Source organism: Spea bombifrons, chromosome 1, assembly GCF_027358695.1.
Source record: "Spea bombifrons isolate aSpeBom1 chromosome 1, aSpeBom1.2.pri, whole genome shotgun sequence".
Classification (NCBI taxonomy): Eukaryota; Metazoa; Chordata; class Amphibia; order Anura; family Pelobatidae; genus Spea; species Spea bombifrons.
In genome coordinates this window covers 143,265,846-143,285,532 of record NC_071087.1, presented here as the reverse complement: position 1 = coordinate 143,285,532, position 19,687 = coordinate 143,265,846, and the positions used below count along the sequence as shown (strand labels likewise).

General features: G+C 38.2%; 1 protein-coding gene across 7 annotated transcripts in view; it reads right to left on the bottom strand.

The window, feature by feature from the left end:
• ARHGEF28 (Rho guanine nucleotide exchange factor 28) overlaps positions 1-19,687 on the bottom strand; it is an 87,966-nt gene that overhangs the window by 45,429 nt on the left and 22,850 nt on the right. For 6 of the 7 annotated variants that reach the window (XM_053475588.1, XM_053475613.1, XM_053475605.1 and 3 more), the window contains exons 3-7: positions 16,531-16,678; positions 15,595-15,888; positions 8,721-8,904; positions 7,168-7,348; positions 3,101-3,167 (exon numbers count right to left, since the gene is read on the bottom strand). In XM_053475588.1, the coding sequence (XP_053331563.1) occupies positions 3,101-3,167; positions 7,168-7,348; positions 8,721-8,904; positions 15,595-15,888; positions 16,531-16,678 (874 nt within the window). Of the gene's footprint in view, positions 1-3,100; positions 3,168-7,167; positions 7,349-7,559; positions 7,623-8,720; positions 8,905-15,594; positions 15,889-16,530; positions 16,679-19,687 lie in introns of those variants that run through there. The other variant, XM_053475636.1, reaches the window with a different exon arrangement.

The window sequence follows — 19,687 nt, the reverse complement described above, 5'->3', positions numbered from 1 at the left end:
AAGTACCCAAGAAGATGTGAGTAGAATTTAACACCAGAACTTCTGCCTGCCAGTCTCCCTTCACAGCATAGTGAGAGCTATTCACTAAAGGAATTAGTGTGCACAGTACATTTTGATGTTTACTTAAATATGTAGCCCATTGTGAAGCTTCTATGTAGCGACTCGCCATATGTCTTGACCAAATGGCTCTAATACTGGTCCTTGTGGGAACCTTGACTTCTCATTATTTAAAGATACACTTAATTGAGTCACCTGTATTGAAGAAGGGATATTAACCATAACATACTGGTAGGAATAGCACTTAAGCATAATCACAGCAGTTTCAGACTGTGTTCCCCTGAAAATCTGCCCCTTCACCCTGAGATGGGGCAAATCCTAAGAGATCCCAGGTATGATACATGGCCAGCTTCTTGCTGGAGAAGCTTACTGGGGCTGGAAGGGTTAGTGAATAAATCCATGCGCGTAAAAAGATTTTTGTGGGATTAAAAGACAAAAATATCCTACAAATTGCCTCTAGTAGCCATGTTTTCAGGCAAACCATTAGTTGGCAAGAAACACTCAAAAAGATTTAATTAAAAGCTAGATGGCCCTCCACTACAAATAACAGGAAGCGAAGGGAGTGTGCCTGGGCTGATAGGACTATATATACTGTGTGATCCTAAGATGAGAGGGACAAGTTTATTTCAGAAGGAAAGGGGATATCAGAGCTACAGGAACCGAGAGGCCAAAGCTAGGCAGAAGACTAAACATTTCAGGGAAATCCTGTGACAGGCACAGCGGCTACGTTAACTTTGTGTACGCGATATTAATGTTATTGAAGGCCAGCTAATGATGCGGATCACGGATAACCAAGCTGAAGAAATACAGCTGTTATTCTACAACTCCTATCATCCCCATTCAGATATTTTACAATAGAGGGAGGCTCCCGGTTGCAGTGTTTTTGATCTGTCAATGTAAATGTATTGTTGCCAGGGGAGGGGGGGGCTTTTGGCCTATAAGGGCCGGAAGGGGGCAAATGGCCCGCTGCACCCACCCCCAATACCAAAAACAAAATCCAACCTTTGCCATTGAGCTGTTCTGTCCTTAGAACCTAATGAACGTATAGAAACGTGTATACCTCCCAATATGGCCAGAGGGGGTCAAGGCTTCACTAGGACCCTTGGATCTCTTAATAGCTATTATGTAAACAAGTATGGTATTTACATAAAAACTTTCAATTTCTAGACACATTCCTGCAGGGCTGACAAAATAATATAGCATAAGGTATGTGGACATGAGAAGTCTTCATAGGGGTGAGGAGGACTGGAAAATGATCGTTGGAGAAAGAAGGGGTAAAAATTAATTGGCACAAGTGAAGGTGGATGAAGGAATGGAAGCAAGTGAGGGTGAGCGAAGGGTAATAGACAGAGGGGAGAGTGGAAGAGGAGTGAGGAGTGAGATTGAGTAAAGGAGGGAAGAATACAAAGAGCGAGGACGAGGAAGGAATGGTACTTGATAAAGCAAGGACCAACGTGGTGCGTACATACGCAGTTCTTCAGGTAAATAAAACTGTATCTATATATTATCTTTAACCATGTATAGACTCATTTACTGGAGAAATGACTCTTTTCCACGGAAGGCTTTAAATTACTTGAGCGTCTATGTGGGTTAAAATGCAGTCCCACTGGCAAGTCCTTGGTAACCAATATAGTCATGCTTGGGGTATGCATTATATGGCCATCACCAATATGTACGCCTTAGATGTTTTTTTGAATAGCGTTCACTGTGTATGCGCTGAATTCTTGCTTTGTTTAGTATAGTTTAATTAATACGTTTCATCATCCACATAGGATAATGTGTCAATTTTCAGGTCTCAGTCTACAGGAATATGTGCAGCAACAACGGCATTCCTGATCTGTGAATCACCGGCAGTCTAGTTACGTCACTAGCTGTCGAGGCATGAGCATGGTTCTCTCGCCAACATAACCACATGCTGAGAATGTATGGAATGTATGATTACAGGGGGACTTTGTATTAAACAAGAATTAATTAGAGTGGCTGCATGTGATGCATATAAATGACTAACATTTACCTCCAGAAATATATTTCATAGTTTTATTTCTAATATAAAACAATGTTTTAAACCTAAATAAAAGGTTAAGCATAAAATGATGAGAGAACATTACCCCCAGAAAATATTAACAAAATTAGCCAGCATGTGATACACTACAGTCAGAGAGAAGGGAAGGACTAAAGACTTAGTTATGAAAAATTTCAACCAAGCACCCCAGCATCAAGCAGGCTAGGCATTGTAGGATATCCAGGGGACAAGAGAAAACAGACTGGATGCACATTTTTTCATCTTACTCAAAACATATTCATCAAAAAGGAATGTATAAAAAGCCCACAACAAGAGGACAAGTTGTAGTATTCATTCATGATATAAAATGCTAACCGATGCCCCAAGTGGCCTTATGTGGAATTGCACAAAATACATCTGGCTGGGAAAATCAGCTCAAAGCAGGCAGACAATCAGCTTCTTTCCAGTCTTCCCTTAGGTAACAGTGTGAAATAGTTTTTCTTTCTACCATTCAATTGAGTTAAATTAAGGTTGAAGGTATTGTGCCAGAGTATGCCACATAAGAGTTTAGGGGAATTCACTGTATGAATACAAAGGAATGATTCATACCAAATGTATATCACTGATATGAATCTCAATGCACTAGCCAGTCATGCAACAACGTAATCCCAGGAAGCAAAAAATGTATCAGAAACCATGTTACAAAACCATATTTCAACATTATACAGCTTGTTATTATTTTTGGTTCTTTGAGATACTGTCGTTTTGTTGGCAAAGCCAAAATAATCATAATAAATTATAACAAAACAATCTAATAAAGGTAACAAACGCATTAACTATAGGAAGATAATACATGCTTCTTGGATAATAACTTCATTGAAGTGTACAGATGTTCTTTACGGTTGTTGTGAGAGGGGTGGATAATACCAAAGTGCGCCCTCGTGATCCAATACAGGGAAAAGGGTTTCCCAATAACTACTACTACTGTACAAAGTAGGATAAAACAACCAGCTCTAAAACACTTCAAAATTAATTTTCTACCTTCTTCCGCACCTCCTTCAGTCTGCATCTGCTTTTTGTGATTCCAGTCCTGCATGGATCTTACAATCTAAAACAAAAACAAGGAGACGGCGATTAGAAACCTTTCATTTTAGTGCCTTCAATACGTATTCGCTACATACCGGTACGCATATTTGTTTTGTTATACGTAACATTGCGTGGCAAAGTACAACATTGCAGCAGACCAACAATATCTAAACCCTGTGGAGATACTACTCTCATCACTCTCAGCAAGCACTACAGCAAGGGAGCTCTGTGTGCTGTGTGTTTTCAAATGCAATTTGAAGACATTTAAAACTTTACGGGGAAGTACAATGCTATTCTTTACAATCCCATACAGGACAATCTAAAAAAAAATATTTTTAGAAAATACTGAAAATTTCAGTTGTACAAAATACCAAGCGGAATGGCTGATGTGTATAAAAAATGCTGCTTTCTTGTAAGCAGGTGTCCAAACATCCACACAGTGTGTACGCGGGACTACAAAAATGGACAACCGATTGTATATTATTATATACATTATATAAATTATATTTTTTTTTTTCCTTCCATAATTTATATATATTATCAGACAATAGTTAGGCAGGAGATGGGACACTTCCTCATAGAGCAATATCTGTCTTATGAAACTGGATCAAAACAATTTTAGATTCAAAACCAATTACGGTTTGCATGAACAGGAGAAACAGGAACAACCACCCCGTGCGCTGGGAAGCCATAAAACCTAATTAGTCCTGTGTAGTCTAAAATTCTCTCAAGGAGCCGTTATGTGGCATCTAAATATACGTGTGGAATGTAAATGCTTCCTAAAGCATTACCGTGTTAGCCATAGAAAGAGAGAGTGGAAATTTGGTAAAGATGAGACCTTTACTGGCCGACGTATAATGGATTGCAAGCTTCCAAGACTAGTTAGGTCTCTTCAGGTACATTATACCAACATCATATGCAGGAAGAAGAGACCTAGATAGTCTCGAAAGCTTGCATTATATGTCAGTTAGCCAATAAAGGTATCATCTTTATCAAATTTAGTGTAGATAACAGTTGTTTGCATGGCACAATTCCAGTAATAACACCCCAAAAAAATCTGTATAGGCCCAAAACGTTGAATTCTGAATGGACCTGGTGGGGTTATGGTCCTCTTTGCAAGCGTATCCCTGCCCTGCCCTTACAAATCCACCCTTTATAAAAGTCTTCTTACAGTCAGACTTAAGTGGTTTTTGTCACATAGTTATATAATAAAGTATTTTAAAAGTCCACAGTGGAAGCACATTAAAGTTTAAGAGTCCATTTTGGGAGCTATTTTTTTTTAGGGTACAGGAAGCAATTCAGTTATAAAAGAGAAATACAAAGAAGTAAAACATTATGATTTCTTGTCCAAAAAGAAGAAAACACAGAAACTGGGCAAGTTCAGAAAGAAATGAAATTGTTTATTTCCTAAACCAAATTTCACAGGACGTCTTGAAATGTACTGGGCTTCCCAATCAGGAAACCGGGCTACGCACAAGAACAGAACATCCGAGGACAAGCGGTGTATGTTACAGGTGCTCTCATGCCAACAGTCACTTCCCGTGACTCATACTGATCCCTTCAACAGAGACAGAAACGGACAACGGGTCACTTATTCACGCCATGACAAAGTCAGGATCTGGAAGGCCGGCCATTTATATTGGAGATTTTGTAAATTATTATTCTAAGATGTCTAGGACTGGTGAAAACATCATCATCTACTACAGATAACTGGAATGGCATGTAGTACATTACTTTGTATGTACTAAACCAAGGAGGTTTTAATATTTCGCCTCATCAATGTCGTCTTAATGTAGTATAAGGCAATAGTCCCAAAGCAGATACATCCATCCATTTGAAATTGATCATCCATTAAATGATTCCTTTTTAACATAATTTAACCCCTTAATAACACTGCTTTTTAAGTACACTTAGAGATAATGGCAGTTTCAACATTTTTTTCAGTATTGCTGTTTGGCTGTAATTTTCTTCTTTCCCATTTAGTGCACCCACACACATTATTATTTTTACAGGTTGCCAAATCAGTATTATTTTTTTTTTTTAACTATTTTTATTATTACTTTTATTATTATTGCACATTGTGATTAGTAAGCTGGGCTCCATTGACCTGCATTGTTGGATGCAGTACCTGTATTCAACCTGCAGGGGAGTTCTCAGGAGGGTCTGGGCAGTGGCAGCATTGTCACTCGCTCATGGTGCTTGTGGTTGCTCTTTGGATCAGCGTTTGCAGATTGCTTCCTAAACTCTGTTTTAGCCGGCCACCATGTTTGTTGATCGACAGCCTTTTTTTGGGGGGGGGCTTTTCCCCCAATGTCCTCTGCTAGCCTCATTTGTGAGACTTCTATAGATGCTGCAAAGCCGCTGATCACAGCGAAAGCTTTGCAGTGATTGCAGCAATTTCAAAGCAGCCCGTACATATATGGGCATTGCCATGAACTCATTGCATCATGAGCCAGTACATGTATGAGCTTTGTCGTGAAGGGGTTAAGGATGACATAGCAGGGAATTAAATCAAGACTTCATGGGCTTTAAATCAAGTCGATTTAAATCATGACTTAAATCACCATTTTTAAATGTAAGAAGACTCATTCTTGCTGGCAGTTATAATATTTATTATTTGCAACCAGATGAAGATTTCACATTTATTATATGATAACTGATTTTATATTAACAGGTTAATCACTCATATTTGGAGAACTACTTAAATTGTTTTATTTAACTAAAAATCTTTAAAAATAAATACATAACTAAGCTCTATTTCATGCTGAATAACCTTTGAACTATATCGCATCTTAAATAGAAAATTATCGTTGGATAGATTTTTACTCGAAAAGCATTTCAATAAAATAAATCTAATTTAATTTAAATAAAATCTGATTTATTTATTTTTTTAATCATGGATTTTAATCCACCTTGTGACATAGTATGTTAAGTAAACAAATAAATAATTAAGAAGGTTGTTAATTGGATTTTAGTTAAGATACCGGCAAACAGTTGGCAGCACAGAGGAGTTTTATATTAAAACTACAGGACACAAACAGTTCCTAGACACAAAACCCCATAATAAATATCACAAGAAATTACTGAAATATCACAATAACTACCGTATTTTCCCTACATAATAATGTAAAAGTAAAAAATATATATATATATATATATATATATATATATATATATATATATATATATATATTTCCGTCATTTTCACCACCATGCTTGTAAAATAAGATGGAATAAGGGCCATGGCTATCACATAGCTCTATATACAATAAACAGAAACATGTTTTGTAGTATATAGCCTTCAGTTCAGCCCCGGGGTTTATTGTGTAACATGTACATTCTGTGCATTTCTCTTTTGCCTAACTACACTAAACAAGGTGGGGAGAGAGAGGACATATAAACATAGGACCTCCGTTCCACTGCTTCATGTTTATAATAAGGTATGATGTCAGATGGCGGTATAATCTTATCATAAGCAGTCACAAACCTCCCATGCTAACACACACGCTCAGATTTGGGTGGCTTGATGACATTCATTCGCTCTGCTTCTCTTTATTACTGATGCAAATCCTTTTCAGGATTATAAAATAAAAAAAACACAGAACACAAGTTTACAAAAATATGCTACAAATGCGTGAAAAGTCTATGAAATTACTGTAGTTTCTAGACGTCACGGGTACACAATGTTTCCATAAACAGACAACCATAATTTAATCTATATTTTATAACCAAAATTGAATGAGTTAATCCAATTCATCCCATGACAGTTTATTAAGGCCAAAGACGACTGCCTCAGTAAGAATGGCAAAAACATTGCATGCCGTGTAGAACTAGATAATGTTACTGAATGAAAACAAAGTTCTCAGAAAGAAGAGGAACGTTCTAGCCTTTTATGCTACACTTAAATTGTTCACAGCTGTCTAGGAACCAACTCCTCCTTATAGTTTTGTCAGCCTGCCAATTATATCAAATAAAAGAAAGAAAAAAAAACATTGTTTTTATGGTTTGGCTTCGGCACATACCTTTTCACAGAACTGAGTGTCCCATAAGCATTTTCTGAGGAGCTCAATGTCCGTCTCCAATGAGTGAGCGGCAGGTTGAAGCCGAGTTAAGGTTAGTACTCCTGACGATTGACAGATCCGTAAAAAGGACTCCTCATTGATTGCCGCAGTACAGAAGTCAAGAGGAGGAGCATCCTGGAAACTGAAAACTATAGCGTTACCAAAAAAAATAATAATCGTGGAAATGTATATAACCTAAATACGACCGACTGTCTGGAAACCAAAGCCTTTACTTCATCAATTTTCAGGACCAGCAGATCTGGAAGGTGTACAGATGCAGGGCTGCTTGTGTAATGAGATATAAACACTGGCTCATTTTCTTCATTTAATGAAATTAAAATAAACCAAATTACCTCTGCGGGTCCTTATGTGTGCAGCTTTGCATGCGAGCGCTGCTACCAGTCAGTAACTGGAAGGGAGCAGGCTCTGTTTGACTGGGAAATACAGACAGTGCCTCGAGGGAAGTCAGCATTGTTTAAGATGTTATAAACAAACCAGACATTCATAACAAAATGTACTCATAGACACTAAAGTGCTTGAGTCATGCAAACTGAAGTATGTAAGCCTGAAAGAAATGACATGGGCCTCGGCCGTATGAACAAACCTGCCAAATACCAGGCAACGGAGAAAAGAATGTTGGGTCAATTAGGATACTTTTTTGGGCCTTAAATGTAAATAATCCAAACCATGAAACCACCATGGATTTCAGACACAATTACATAGTGTTTCAGAGAGAACATACAAAAAAGGATGTAACGTAAAGACTGTGAAGGATAATCACATCAGCATTTAAAAAAAAAATTATATTTATATATTTATATACTTACACACCTACATATAAACAATATATTGCATATGCAGCTGGACAAATCTAAACTATCCCTAACAATAACTCAAAGAAGTGTTGTCAACATGATGCATTTATCTATTTAACTATAAAATTATATTATGCCCGATGTGTAATGAAATGTAAAAATGCACCCTATCGTCACAGCGCGTATTTGTTCCGTAACTTTGCCGTATGTATATCTGTTTATATACTACGTAGAGAATTACGTAAAAGAGCTGCATGGGCTGTAGAAAGTAGAATATTTCTTACATTATATCCTATATAGCTACATCTCAAACACATAATACTCAGTACCAATTAAATAGTGTCATTGTGACTAGGTTAATCTGGGGTATCTGTAATTGAGCTAATCTTTTTACACATGGTTTGAAACTTTAATTTTATGGTTTAATGTCGGTTTTAGAGTGTCAGGATACATTACACCCAAACGTCTTCGGGAAAGCAAAGAGCCCATTTTTACACAAGTTGTGGCATCTTCCAGGATGTGAAGTTGTAGCCACTTAATGTATCCTAGGATGGGATTTACTGTAGACACATATACTCAATGTAATCACACACTCACAGACAGACTCATTCAAAGTCCTTTATGTTGTTTGATTTTAGCAACAAACATACATTTAATTTTAAGCTCTTTGTAATAGGATTGTTTCATGGTCCTACTCACTTTCTTAAGAGTTCGAAAATTCTTGTGTGCCCATTCCGAGAAGCGAGATCCACCGGCGTCTCTCCCTCTTCATTCTCTGTTCTCAGTGCCGTCACCCCTCCAGGCTGGTATATGAGGAAGTGAGATAGCTCTGTCAATCCCCATCTCATTGATAAATGGAGTAATGTCTCACAGCATAGGCCCTCTGTAAACAGACATATAAAAAAAATTCACATAAGATGCTGTCAAGCAATAGAATCACAATGAATGAAAAATAATACGTCACATCTGCCGCAACACCTTTACCTGTCCTTAATTCCTGCTTTCATCCTTATTTCTTATTATCACATTGTTAAAGTAGTTAGAGATTATGCAGCAAGTCTTTACAATTTCTGCAAAATCCTAGACTTTCCAATTTACAAAACCTACAACTTGCAAATATATATATACTGTATATACCTGCCTACCTTTATAAAGGTTTGTAGAAGGGAGAATGGGAAAACAGGACAGTAAATGAATATGCTAGTTCAGCCACCGATTCTGGACAGATCACAACTTCTCAGAATACTAGGCTTTTCATTTTACGCCAAATATTTCCAAAACTCGTTGTAATTCCATTACAAAAATCCCAAGCTATAGGCCATTTTAACTCTGTGTTTGCCAGAGGTCAAAAGATGATTTTCATTATATATATATATATATATATATATATATATATATATATATATATATATATGTGCGAAAACAAATAAGTCAGGGCCAGATTGGGGATGACTAAGTGGCCCTGGCACTTTAAGGCCAACTTCTGCAAAGATATGTGCATTGTACAGCGCGCAGCCATCCTTATCCAGGACGCAATCTACCGATGGAGGTGCAGTAAGGGTAAGTATATGGTGCTTTCGCCCACTGGGCATTTGCCTGATGTGCCAGATGGCCAACCTAACAAAAACAAGACCTTGGGGAGATTAATTTACTATAACCAGGTGGATTTCATTTCCATGTTGAGATCAGTATCACTTTTTAATACCAAAAAAAGAAATTTAAAAAAAATGAGCTCAATTACAATAGGTATTTTTAAAAGTTACAAAAGCATGAAAAACGTCAGCTGTACAGCACTAAGGATATCATGGTGCAATATAAATCAATAAATATAAAGTAATAGATGACATTATTGGTAAAAGCTACTATTGTAGAATCCTCAGATTAGATCTTAAAAGCTGTAAAAGTTTTAGTTTACTACAACTGTAAAAAACGGTATGATTTTTATTGGTCAAATAATATTCCTTAATACCTATACTAATCACAGACACCAGCATATCTATATTCCAGAACTCTTAAGTATTCACAAAGATGATGAAGACATCAACAGAATTCTTATAATAAATAGCTGATGATTCCAACAGTACAAAGTGCCATGGGATAGGTTTGCGCTCAACCCCAGGAGAATTTATACAGAGCAGTAAGTCAACGGAAACAGCTGGCTAAATGTATTTTGGGAACTGCTTGTTGAGAACCGTTTCTATGTAAAAACGTGTGACAGCAGTTAACCTTATGGCAAATTCTTTTGGGTTAAATGGAAGGACATTTACTCATGCAGAAGCAGAATGTGTGCATATATATATATATATATATATATATATATATATATATATATATATATATATATATATATATATATATATATATATATATATATATATATATATATATATATATATATATATATATATATTAGTATCTCACAAAAGTGAGTACAACCTTCACATATTTTATTATATATTTTCATGTGACAACACTGAAGAAATGACACTCTGCTACAATGTAAAGTAGTGAGTGTACAGCCTGTATAACAGTGTAAATTTGCTGTCCCCTCAAAATAACAACACAGCCATTAATGTCAAAACCTTGGCAATAAGTGGAAATGTCTAAATTGGGCCCAAAGTGTCAATATTTTGTGTGGCCACCATTATTTTCCAGCACTGCCTTAACCCTCTTGGGCATGGAGTTCACCAGAGCTTCACAGGTTGCCACTGGAGTCCTCTTCCTCTCCTCAATGAAGACTTCACGGAGCTAGTTGATGTTAGAGACCTTGTGCTCCCCAACCTTCCATTTGAGGATGCCCCACAGATGCTCAATAGGGTTTAGGTCTGGAGACATACTTGGCCAGTCCATCACTTTTACCCTCAGCTTCTTTACCAAGGCAGTGGTCGTCTTGGAGGTGTGTTTGGGGTCGTTATGTTGGAATACTGCCCTGCGGCCCAGTCTCCGAAGGGAGGGGATCATCCGCTGCTTAAGTACGTCACAGTACATGTTGGCATTCATGGTTCCCTCAATGAACTGTAGCTCCAGAGTGCCGGCAGAAATCATGCAGACCCAGACCATGGCACTCCCACCACGATGCTTTACTGTAGGCAAGACACACTTGTCTTTGTACTCCTCACCAGGTTGCCGCCACACAGGCTTGACACCATTTGAACCAAATAAGTTGATCTTGGTCTCATCGGACCACAGGACATGGTTCCAGTAATCTCTGTCCTTAGTCTGCTTGTCTTCAAGAAAACCGTTTGAGGGCTTTCTTGTCTTTAGAAGAGGCTTCCTTCTGGGATGACAGCCATGTAGACTAATTTGATGCAGTGTGAGGCGTATGGTCTGAGCACTGACGGGATGACCTCCCATCCCTTCAACCTCTGCAGCAATGCTGGCAGCACTCATACGTTTATTTCCCAAAGACAACCTCTAGATATGAGGCTAAGCACGTGCACTCAACTTCTTTGGTCGACCATGGCGAGGCCTGTTCTGAGTGGAACCTGTCCTGTGAAACCGCTGTATGGTCTTACCCACCATGCTGCAGCTCAGTTTCAGGGCCCTGGCAATCTTCTTATAGCATAGGCCATCTTTATGTAGAGCAACAATTCTTTTTTTCAGATCCTCAGAGAGTTCTTTGCCATGAGGTGCCATGTTGAACTTCCAGTGACGAGTTGAGAGCGATAACACCAAATTCAACACACCTGCTCCCCATTCACACCTGAGACCTTGTAAGACTAACGAGTCACATGACACCAGGGAGGGGAAATGGCTAAGTGGGCCCAATTTGGACATTTTCACTTGGGGGTGTACTCACTTTTGTTGCCAAAGTTTAGACATTAATGTATTAGTATTTGAGGGGACAGAACACTTACACTGTTATACAGGCTGTACACTCACTACATTACATTGTAGCCGAGTGTCATTTCTTCAGTGTTGTCACATGAAAAGATATAATAAAATATTTACAAAATGTGAGGGGTGTACTCACTTTTGTGAGATACTGTATCTATGTGTGTGTGTGTGTGTGTGTGTGTGTGTGTGTGTGTGTGTGTGTGTGTGTGTGTGTGTGTGTGTGTGTGTGTGTGTGTCTCACTGAGAAGAAAGCAAGAGCAAGAGGAAAAGAAACACGTTCGGTTCTATTTGCTGTCCATAGATTCTAGATTTCTGTTACAAAACACGTTTCATTAAGGGTAATCTAACATAACTGCTTTAACACAAGTAAACGGGTAAACAGGCCCTATTTTTTAATTCGTATTTGTGCTTCTTCAGGTTTGGCTGTCTGACTCACCTGTAACTTATGAAATATTACACCTTGAGTTTGTAGTATCAATAAATAAAGTGTATTTACAATACAGAAATTCAGCCTTCAAAAGACCTTAAGATGCATCTCTGGAATATATTCACCAAGGAGAGAGTTGTGGTTGTAACTCTCTCCCTTCACTAGTCATTGTGCCAGCACTAGCACCTGCTTATACAGGACCAGCCACACTCTGCAGCAGCAGATCACTGGAGCTGACCCTTCATAATGAATAGCGAAGTCAAGGAGCTGAAACACGACTCTCCTGAACTCTCTCCTGTTAACTCTTCTTTTAGTGAATAAATCCCTCAATGGTCCATTTTATCTGGAGTAGGCTCAATCCATTAGGCCAGCTAGAACTCATCTCCATGACATAGCTGCATACAAAATGCTTTACCTCAAACAGAACCAAGAACTAGTAAGCAATCATCTTGTAACAAGGGTCTACCAATAAAAGAGCAACAAGAACAAAAAATATTAAACTACTGAATAAACTGCAAGACAGGTAATAACCAACAACATATATGTCACAGGGCACCTGAATGATAGATATGGTCCAGTTTATAATGTATTATATTTTTCCAGAAATGGCGCCATGTGCAAGTAGCAAAGTTTTTAGAATTATGGAGTTAGCATTTTCTGTAATGAAGAGCACTCAATAATTTCCTGATTAACATCTCTTTTATTCAGTCCTTCATAGCTTTGCACAGGTCTTTAGCCATAAAACGCTCCTTAAAACGGAAGGACATTTTGACCAAACACTTTTGCCATGCAATGAAGCAGAGTTGGGTTTGTCCTCGTTGCTACACAAAATATTACGGCTTGTTTTCTAGTATTTTGGAACCATTATGGAATGTTATAGTGCATTTATCTTTATCATAGCAAGGAATACAAAATCATCCAGCAGCTGAGAATTTAAGTGAACAGAGCTCCCCCTACTGGTTCTCTAGTGCAGAAACAAATAAAAATAATCATAGGAAGTCAAATTCTACAATGTAAAATAACGTTCACAATGTAAGGTATGCAAAATGGAAATGTTATGTTGACAGTTAATATAACTCTTGATCATGCACTGGTGATAAATTATAATAGAAAATCACTTCTTATCCCTATAATTTATGCTATGCGTCTCTCTTGTGTCGGATTATGGCCCAGAAAATCCCGGGATTACCATGGATCATAATGATATGACAATTTGCTTGCTGTGTGTGTGTGATGTGGCAGGGTCTAGCCGACTTTTTAAATCAAGTGTCTTTCCACGTCACAGAACAGTCAGATCCCTCACCTTCTTTCTAACACGCAACCTGACAAGTTAAAGGGGAAGTCCTATTTCTTTTTTGAGCATAAAATACAGTGCTTTTCATAGTAATGTTGGTCGGCATTCACAAAAACATGGTTTTATCTCTCTTAGCTTCAATAAACTTCCTTTATCTGCAGACCTGGAGGCTGCCATTGTTGACAGTCATGCCATTTTGGGTGACTTCTCCTGTTGAAGCACCACACTAGGCTTTCATTAGTCAGCGTGTCCTTCTGGGTGATTAACAACGAGACGTTCTATTATTTAGCACAGGCAGTATGAAAATGAGTCAGACTGTTTGTATAGAAGGTTGGTCTAAGGTACATATGGCTAATACGCAACTGCCTGAAAACAATATATTATTCAATAAAAGAAAACACAATATTGTATTATTGATCAGATACTAGTAAAATGGAAATCTGTGGTAGTTCCCCTTTAAAATGTTGAGAACCGTGACAGAGCTCCATTCAGAGAAATACTTTGCTTTTATGGCTAAATGGAGATAAATACAAAAGAGAAATAATTGCAGTTGGGCACGTTTTCTATTAGACAATGCACAATTTACAAGTGAATGTGTGATTTATCAAACCAACCATTTTACTCTCACTGATAAACAATGCAGAAGGAGAGCTATATTATCTGATGTGTGCTTTTGGAACAGCACCTATCCATGCAAATAGGTGTCATGTTAAACACACACCTGTCGTTCCTACACGTCGCACCTGTTAGCAGCTGGCTGTCCACCGGGAGCCATAAAGCAGGGTTTCTTTTAACGGTTAACAAAACGACAACACATGACAATAACACCCTGTAACGGTCATGCAGGTCGCAGCCATCTGTGTGATAAGTTTGAGTTCAATTTCCATTCCTTGATGTCTTCTATAGAATTTGACACTTCCACTTTAGTTCTAACAAAATACCCAAGATCCTGCACTGCCAGCTATCTCAACAAGCATTAATATCTAGATCTGAATACATTTAAATCTGATCAAACAGCAGATGTGGAATAAACATGTATGGGAAAGGCCTACGGCTATTCTGGATTCACGACAAGGCTAAGGGCAGAATCAGATTTCTAGTCTAGCCAGACTAGATGGGTTGATGGTTATTGCCGTATCAAATTCTATTTTTCTGTGTTACAGATGAGAACAATGTGATATAGACTATACTATTAGATACAATCACATAAACGTAGTATTAACAGGGAGAACAGAACTTTTAAAATATCAGTTTCTGTGTTTTACAAAACCTAATCAAGGCTAACATCCTTGTCTAAACAAAGTAAACTATAAAGACATTTTTTGGAGGGAATACTACAAAAGAAAGGGAAGAGAGGACACAAAATAAATTCAGAGGGTATAGACGGAAGTGCAACGTCCTTACATCCTATCTAAACAAACCTCGATTCCCATGGCCTCAAAGCAGCCAACCTTTCCTGTATGCATGCGCTGTGCAGTGGGAACGACAGTTCGCTCGGAGTAACTGTGCTACAAAGACAATATGGAAAGTGGAAAACTTGCAGCTTGTTTTTTTTTTTAGCACAACAGGCCTCATCCACATCCAGCAGAGCGATGGCTAAAGGTCAGTGTCGTCGTTAACCAAGCGCAGGACAGCAGGAGGAAATCGCTTGCCAAGAGATGCACAAAAGGATATGTGAAACTGTGACCCCAGCCGAGGAGCACAAGTTACTCGGTTTTTAATGGAAACTCTACATCTGCTCATGGGAAATGAAGTAAGAGAGAATACTCGTCTTATAAATCACACAAAAAACACTCTCAAGATAAAAAGGAAATACACATTAACCAAACCGTTTGGGGACCAACTACACTAAATTAAACACACACAAAAAAAGAAGTGCTATAAGAATCTGCAACGAGTTGTTAAATGGTTTGTTGTCAGCCCAAGCGACAGGTTCCCAATATGAGAAGTCTTCTTAACCAGATTCCATTGAACATGCAATGACTCTGAGGTTAGTTAAGTCAGTTAAGTTTTACCTGTTTTAGCATGCGATCCAAGTATGTTCCACGTAGGGGTTAAATCTTCATGAGCCAAGCACAACATCATATTTCGATCCAGTGATTGTATGTCCTTCACAGTCAAACCGAAATGATTCAGTATGGCCTCATGACTGGAGGAGGTGAGCTGGTCGCAATGGCTTTTTAGGTAGTGTGCGATATTGCATGCTGTATCCATCATATAGTGTAAGGATGCACACGCCACAATGACTGATGAGTAGCCATGCGTGTGCATACACACAGTAATAGTTAAGGACTCAACACAATTGTGCCCTGTCAAAAAAAAAAAAAAAAATTATATTATATCTATATATCTTTATCTATATATCAGGTTAAGGATTCAGAGACATTTATTTGCTGGCAGCTACAGTGGTAAATTTAATCTAATTCCAAGAACGTGAAACACTTCCAGGGGAACTCAGTCATGGTTTTTCTGGGAATGTCTGCCCGGTAACACAAAACCAGGAACTGATAGGTTGTTGCCGTAGAAAATTAAAAAGATTCTTTAGAGTTGCTTTTATGGAATTAAACATTCAAAAGGAATTAATTGAAAGATACACCTGCTAAGGTTTATTTGCTTTACATGTTACAGGGCTCAATTTTTGTATAAGTAGAACAGCACTCTTGAGAGATCTCTGTTGTAATTCAAAAATCCATTTAGAAAGCAAAAGTGGTTTGCAGGATCGGCATAAAAAAAATCATAACATATATCATGCACGCACATATATAAATCTGTAAAATTAACAACAAAAAACACATCTAATCATTTGCATCACAGTATTCCTAGCACTGTATAATAAGCAATTACATGCTGGGCATAATCTTTAAAGAGTGGGCAAATAAGCCGCCCCTTGCTAAACAAATTCTTTGAGTCATGAAGAGACAAGAAGAGTAAATGAGAATAAAGTTGCTGACCTGGAAAAATAGAGCGTAGAATATTTGGGCTGACTCGTTCTGCAAACATAATATGCCTCTGACTGGACCCGTTATAAACAAAGTAAAATTCTGCATCTTCAGGGAGATGGACATCTTCAGCAAACTTTGCAAACACTGTCGTCTGACCCTAGAAAATAAACACAATGAGGTTCACACACGCTCACGATCTTTAACTTATCTCATATGCAACACTTTTTTCCAATCTGAATAGAAGTACGCGTATAAAATATAGCTAACCGAAAAGGACTACATCAATCTAGGTAACCCCAGACAAGTGGGTCCTGCTCTCCTGTAGATGACCTACAAGCAGAAAAATGCCGATGTTAAACGAACTTGCAATCTGAAAATTAGTTTTGAACAAGGTCAGTCACTCCTAGGTTTCCTAACCACATCTGCTTAAGGGATAATACAATAAAAGAGCCACAGAATCGTAAAAACACGTTGGTTTTAAGAATCTTTGGGGGGGGGGTAGCATGAAGTATTAAGTAAACAAGCTGTTAAACACTTATTTGGGTGTAATAAATAAATAAGTGTACTTGTGAAAATTACTGCCCCTACATAAAATACAATCTTAAAAAATCAAAGCGAGAGACCTAGAGTGTCTAAGCATGAAAGGAGAGAAGAATAAACATATTTGACAATACACACGAGCTGGTTCAACTGCAGATTTCTAGAATGTATTTTCCCTTAGGAGATTGTGGCTATGATGAAGTCCGATCTCTATGTGCAAGCCAAGGATACATATTTTTTTAAAAACTTCAAGAACTCCTTAGCTCAAGAATCTGAGAAAAGAATATCTTGCAGACATTGGCATGTTTAATAAGCTAGAGCATGTCACCAGCACGTAAGAAAATGTCAAGCTTCAGACGTCTTCAATGCTCTGGCAAGCAGTTTTGACCGATCTGTAAAACGCAGGTGAGTAAAATAGTTCATGGATGATGGAGAGGTTGGAGTTCGAATAGGGTGAATAATACTGTATTTGCTCGATTATAAGATGACCCCCCCCAGGAAAAAAGTTTTACTGGTAAATATTAAATTCACATGTAAACTATTTTTTATATTTAATAAAAACTATGATTGAGAAAAATGCATATAACAGATTATTATAATGAAGCAGAATCCTTCCTATTACTATATTGCTTGTATCCTCCACAGCTAGGCCTGTCACTGCTTCAAATGCACCTGGGAACTCTCAGAGATCGATCCGGAGCATCCAAGTGATGCACTGCTGCCCCTGGTCTCTGGGTGACTTTCCTCATTCTCTGGGAAGGTGGGCAACAGTTGGCCACACCCACTCCCCACCCACTTTGCCTCCTACTTCCGCCTTCACACACAGTTGACCAAGACTGAGAGCTCCATGTTGCATACCCAGGGAATGTCCACCCAGACATGTCAATGCAACCCCTCAACTGCAATGCAGAGCAAAAAAAAGTGCTGAACCATCAGTAAATCTGTTTCTGGTAACTCATGGTTCAGCCGGTGAATTCTGTAAATCATCACTTCCAATCTGCCAATGTACGTTGGAATGTTCTTAATTATGGAGCTTGAAAAAGTACAAAGGCGGGCTACAAACAAAGATTGGAACACCTTGGTTACAAAGAAAGGAAGGAGAAGTTGAATTTGTTTACATTAGAAAAAAGGCATCTTAGCGGAGATATGATGGCATTTTAAAAATACGTACGGGGACATCACCAGCCACTCTTTGATGACCTCCTTATTAATAGGACTAAGCAAGCGGTAATCCGTTTGGACTTTAAGTAAGGAACCTTCACATAAAGCAGTGAAAAGGGTTCTTTATCGAAAGAACAAAAAAAGTGTGGGCTTCACTAGCCATGGAAGTTGCCTTTTAGACTAGACTTTTTATTTTTTTTTAGCGAAGAAGAACAAACGGGGATATAATTGACTATAAGGACAGGAGTAGCTGTTGATACAGTGCCCATTTGAGGCACAATTGGAAATTGCTTCAATGTGGGTTTTTTTTTGTCTTCTGGATCAACAGGTAGGACTTCATGGACTATTACCATGTATGATACATGTGACGTTTTATAGGGTCTCAAGGTAGATCTGGAAAAACCTGCTGCACCGAGGATGCTGTCAGCAGTAACAGCTTTTAGTTTATTTGCCCCTAGGGTAGGTATCTTCACCACCACTACCCTACCACTGATGGCCACTGAACACTGCCACTAGGTGAGAATGCTTTCATTGCCCTAAATGCGTGTATGGACTACTATGCACAGTAAACCCAACAGCGGTGCCTGCTAGTTGAGACGACGCAAGTAATTATGTTAATGATGTTACTTGTGGAAGATAATGTGACCTGCTTCAGGGCAAAAAGAAGTGCCGACAGCAAGACTGTAGTTTACCTTTCCTACTTCAAAAAGATATGACATTAGTATGCAGACGCTCCTACAGACCCTCCAGGCATCCAGAATGGGAGAGCTTCACTCACAGAGTGTGCTTTGATTATTCATCTAGAATACATGTGATGGGCTGCTTCTCATATTGATTTAAATGGAAGTCCATGAGCAGGAAGTGTACTTAAGTATGCCTTCAATGGAAACAGCCAAGGAGAGGAGGAAAAATTAATGCATGCACCAATTTGCATGCAGTAAAATGAACTGGAGTCTACGCAAAATAGACTCCAATTTACAAGTATGGGGCTGGCGAGATAATTTAATATCCATAAAATCATAATGCTCAGTAAACATTTGACTGTTGTCTCATTTACAGTTTATTACTTATTGCTATTGTAACAATAACACTATTACAACAGTGGTTAAACACAGTTAGCTCATCACACCCTTCCCAGAAAGAGACACGTGAATACCTTTGCTACCTCTGCTTCCTAAATGACGTTTCATAGAAACAAACTGCATACAAAGTTAAAAGTATTAATGTGGAGACCGGTATATAACATATGAATACACTTCAATTCAGTGCCTAATGACCTGAACACTAGACTTGTGCATTTTGATTTGTACAAAATTAAAACATTTTGGCTAATGTGTGCATTATTACAAATCTCCACAAACAAGAAGGGACTCCCATTAAAATAAGCAAAGACCTCTGAATATCCATCGATCATTTGTTATTCAGTGTTGATGCTGTTAATATATCACCTTACCCTTCCTCTCAT